The 4,011-nt window shown below is 40.7% G+C and overlaps 1 protein-coding gene across 1 annotated transcript; it reads right to left on the bottom strand.

Annotated features, from left to right (window-relative positions):
- Positions 1 to 364: 364 nt before the first annotated feature.
- Positions 365 to 3,671, bottom strand: LOC121582330 (origin recognition complex subunit 6-like). Its single transcript, XM_045213876.1, has 7 exons — positions 3,374 to 3,671; positions 3,060 to 3,186; positions 2,775 to 2,938; positions 2,506 to 2,595; positions 2,309 to 2,418; positions 1,715 to 1,801; positions 365 to 1,564 (listed from the first exon to the last, which is right to left on the bottom strand). The coding sequence occupies exons 1-7, from the start codon at positions 3,436 to 3,438 to the stop codon at positions 1,437 to 1,439; spliced, it is 771 nt and encodes a 256-aa protein (XP_045069811.1). The 5' UTR covers positions 3,439 to 3,671; the 3' UTR covers positions 365 to 1,436.
- Positions 3,672 to 4,011: the final 340 nt, after the last annotated feature.

Raw genomic sequence — 4,011 nt, 5'->3', positions numbered from 1 at the left:
TGACCTTGTCTTGTCAATCTTTCCTTCTATGAAGGCTTTGAATGTGCCACTTGTTTGCATGCTATACATCCCAACTGACTGTATGGTGTTCCCATATAGCATTATTTTATGACAGTGTCCCCACCTCCACTTGAACTCAGCAAGAATAACTCAATATGACTATAAATGTTAATTTATTAAAATAAGAGAAGCTGCAAAACGAAACTGACTTTTACCATTGTCAACCCATGGGGGCGGCGCACAATTGGCCCAGCGTCGTCCAGGGTAGGGGAGGGAATGGCCGGCAGGGATGTAGCTCAGTTGGTAGAGCATGGCATTTGCAACGCCAGGGTTGTGGGTTCGATTCCAGTATCAAAAATAAAAATGTATGCACTCACTAACTGTAAGTCGCTCTGGATAAGAGCGTCTGCTAAATGACTAAAATGTAAATGTAATAGTCCGGCACAGTGGAAGCATCATAATACCTATACAAACACAGAAACGGTTCTGCCATTCATTTTTAACATGGTGAATTTTACAAAAAAATCTAATTAATTGTGTTTGGTGTAGGCTTACCTTGGCATGATGTTTTGATAGCCATGTAATTCTCTCATACAAGGTGAGTTTTATCAATATATTCGCCTCAATTTACTCTCAAATTCGTAATGCTAATTATTGATCAAAGTTACCTTGTCTTAGAGAGATGTGTGGTTATCAAAACGTCACACCAGGGTAAGCCTACAAGAAACAAAGACCTTATATGAAGTAGTTCTAAAATCCCAGATGGAAAAATTAATGGTGAATAAACGATTGGAACCATTTCCGACTCATACTGTGGTACTCAATATTGTCTGTCCAAGGTCAGTCTTCATAAAAACAGTTGATAATGCCATGCCAGCTGCCAAATGTTAAGATTGTCTATCATCCACCATAAATTGTGATTTTATAAAATTAGGGAAATTGTAATTAGCCATTTTAAAACACCACAGAATGTTAATCTTAACTGTACAAATCCAACACATTGACCAGCAACAGCATAGCAGAATTCTTACAGTAGGTCTCATACACGGCCACTAAGTGGCAGACAAGTCAACGTACTGTACGGAATACAAACATATCATGCTTGCTTACAAGGGTAAGGCTTATCACAGAAAATAACCATGGTTGAAACAATAAACACTTTTTAAAAAACTAATAAAAAAACACCCTTTTCAGGTAACCTTCTCCAAAAATCTGAAGTAACTTAGACATGGAGCTCCTATTTGCTTCATTAGCAGACTTGTACCTGCTCATTAGAGTTCACATGCAAAGAATACTAGTGCTCCAGCCTCACTACTCAGGACTGTATACAGTATTTTCACGTGCCCAAGCTCGTGAGAACCTTTCTCCTTTTTGTCATGGCTGAGCTGACTATCTCTCTTTCTTAATAAATAAACAGCACTGAATTTCAAATTAAATTATGCATTGGCTTGTTTGGCTTTAAGGGCATTTTCCAAGATTCTTTGCTTCCACTCTTCGTAATCCTGTGTTGCACTCTCCTCAGAGACCCCTTTCTGCTGTTTTTGAGATGTTGGCAGATTTTCCTCTGAAAGGGAGAGGAGGGAAAGGCCTTGATAGACTGCAAAATATTCCCTCCAACACTGTTTTAACCCCGCATTACAGCAAAGATTAAGAGTTACAAACTTCTCAGGACATAATCAGGAATTTGGTATGGTTATTATTTGGTCACACTTACCTTCCTCTTTTTGTTCAATACTTTCTATTAGTGTTTTCTGTCTTTTCTGTGCCATTTTAACTGGATTCTTCAGTGGAGTGGCTTCTTCTATTAGGGAGAAAAATCAAGAGATACTTAAAGATCACCCCTGGGAGAGAGGACCACACCTGAACTCACTCTCCCTACCGCCAGCAGACAATGATTTCAGCCACGACATTCCGAGATTTCTTGTAATAGGCATGTTGTATGCAGCGATCGGGACATCCTTGATCGGGAGACCAACTCTCTGTTGAGGTTTTCAGTCCTAAAATAAAACATCCACTCTCTCCCACCAGGCTGTAACCACGACAACAAGGAGAGAGAGAGGAATTACCTACATACTCTTTTTACCCAGGAAAGTAAAAAATCTACACAACAAATGGCCACTATGGAAAAGGCCACAATAATTCAAACCCCAGCTTTCTGAAGCGTATGTCGCAGAAAAAGGTAATGTTAGTTAACAGAACGTTATGGCTCGGAAGTACGTTTCTAAATCCAAAAGCCCTTCCTGGGCTTTCACCCATTTATCCCACCATATGTTAGTCAAACCCCTTTATCATTTGACAGCAGACTTACTGCAGATGTCCTGTCCCAGTTTCTGGAGCTGGGTGCACAGCCTGTCAAAGATTCCCTTTTTAGCACCAGATGATGCTACCAGCTTCCTGTCCACTTTGATCTTCAAGCATCTGGAGAGGTCCATTGGGATAGTGATTAGGTTTAATTAAAAATCAGGTTGAATGGTTTATGGAGAAACAGAATACAGTAACACTCACTTGCATGCAGCGTTCAAAGCAGCTGTAGTGAAGAGGGGTTTTGACAGGTCCACATCTTTCTGCTGTGCAGCAGGAAGGCTTGCTTCATATCTGGAACAAACATTAATTAATCTTATTAAATTAACACATTTACATTGACAACGTTATGATATTTGGGACGGTGTCTTATTCAGGAAAGATGTATAAGACTTGCTGAATATAGCACCTTACAAAATATTTGAAGAATAGTTATGTGTTGGCCAGATGTAGGCTACTCTTCAAGCTCTCACCGTTCTAATATTTGGGTTGCTATTTTGACTGCATCCATGCACCCAAACTGAACAGCAAGGTCTCGGAGGCCCAGGTGAGACTCAAGGCCAAGCATGCATTCTATGGCCTTCAGAGTGCTTTGATACTGTTTCTTGTTCAACCCGGATAATTTGACGGCATATTCCTGAAGAAATAGCACAACACCAGTTCATAGGGCACGTTTGCTGAGCATTACCAGGGCATTTAGTTATTTGATTAACAGTTGAGGTGCCTTGTCATCACAAAGCTAATACAAAAAAACTTACTTTGTCCAGGGGTAACTTCATTGACGTTGCTGCCAGCTCTAGGCATATTACCGTTTTACTTGTACCCGTCGTATTTCCGAGTCCTGTGCATTTCACCAGGGATAACCGCACGTACTCCTCTGCTTGGCTGTAATGTAGATGCAAACAGAGTTTAGGAAACGATATCAAGCAGCTGAATAATAGCAGCTGTTGGCAAGCAGATTAGCTAGCTAGCTAGCTACTGTAACTACCTAAAGTCAATGGTACATTTTTATTGGACGATGGTCCCGTCTCAAGTATCCAAACTAGCTAATATTATCGTTTTACAGACTCACCGTAGAATTCTTGCAGAGGTTATACCCATTTTAGATGCAAGTTTGGTAAACATTTCTTTTTCCATTTCCGGTAACTAATGAATGTTCGCGACTGCCAACGACAGAATAAAAATCTAACTGTTTTAGTCGAGTTGTCAGACACAAAAACATGCCAAGCTTTCGCGGCAAAATTGGCAGACATTACCACGCCTACCAGCCATCTTTCGACATTCTATTGGCTATGACGATGCTACGTCTATTTGCGTGCTTGTTGCTGAAAAGAACAACAGCATACACATATTTTTTTACAAAGGGAATTGAGCATCAAATGTTCTACTCACAATATATTTGCTTTTATCACATTGCAGTAATTTTGATCTCCGCTGTCTAAATATTTGTGATAGCGCTACTGTACTTAGCCAATGGGAGACTTATTCCCACACTTTGTTTTCGGCTCAGCCAATGCGGGCGATTCTGTGGAAAGGGGTAGCTGGGTCATCACTAGTTCTTCTTCTTCAGTGGGGTTTATCGGCGGTTGGCATCCAACGTTATGGTGCATTACCGCCACCTACCGTACTGGAGTGTGGGCCAGAGACAGGGAGGTCGTCACTAGTTATTTACAGCCACAAAGTTATAAAACCCGCTCATTCCTACAATTT

The sequence above is a fragment of the Coregonus clupeaformis genome, unplaced genomic scaffold (assembly GCF_020615455.1).
Source record: "Coregonus clupeaformis isolate EN_2021a unplaced genomic scaffold, ASM2061545v1 scaf0165, whole genome shotgun sequence".
NCBI classification, from domain to species: Eukaryota; Metazoa; Chordata; class Actinopteri; order Salmoniformes; family Salmonidae; genus Coregonus; species Coregonus clupeaformis.
The sequence above is the reverse complement of the archived record's forward strand: the minus strand, read 5'-3'. Positions and strand labels throughout refer to the sequence as shown.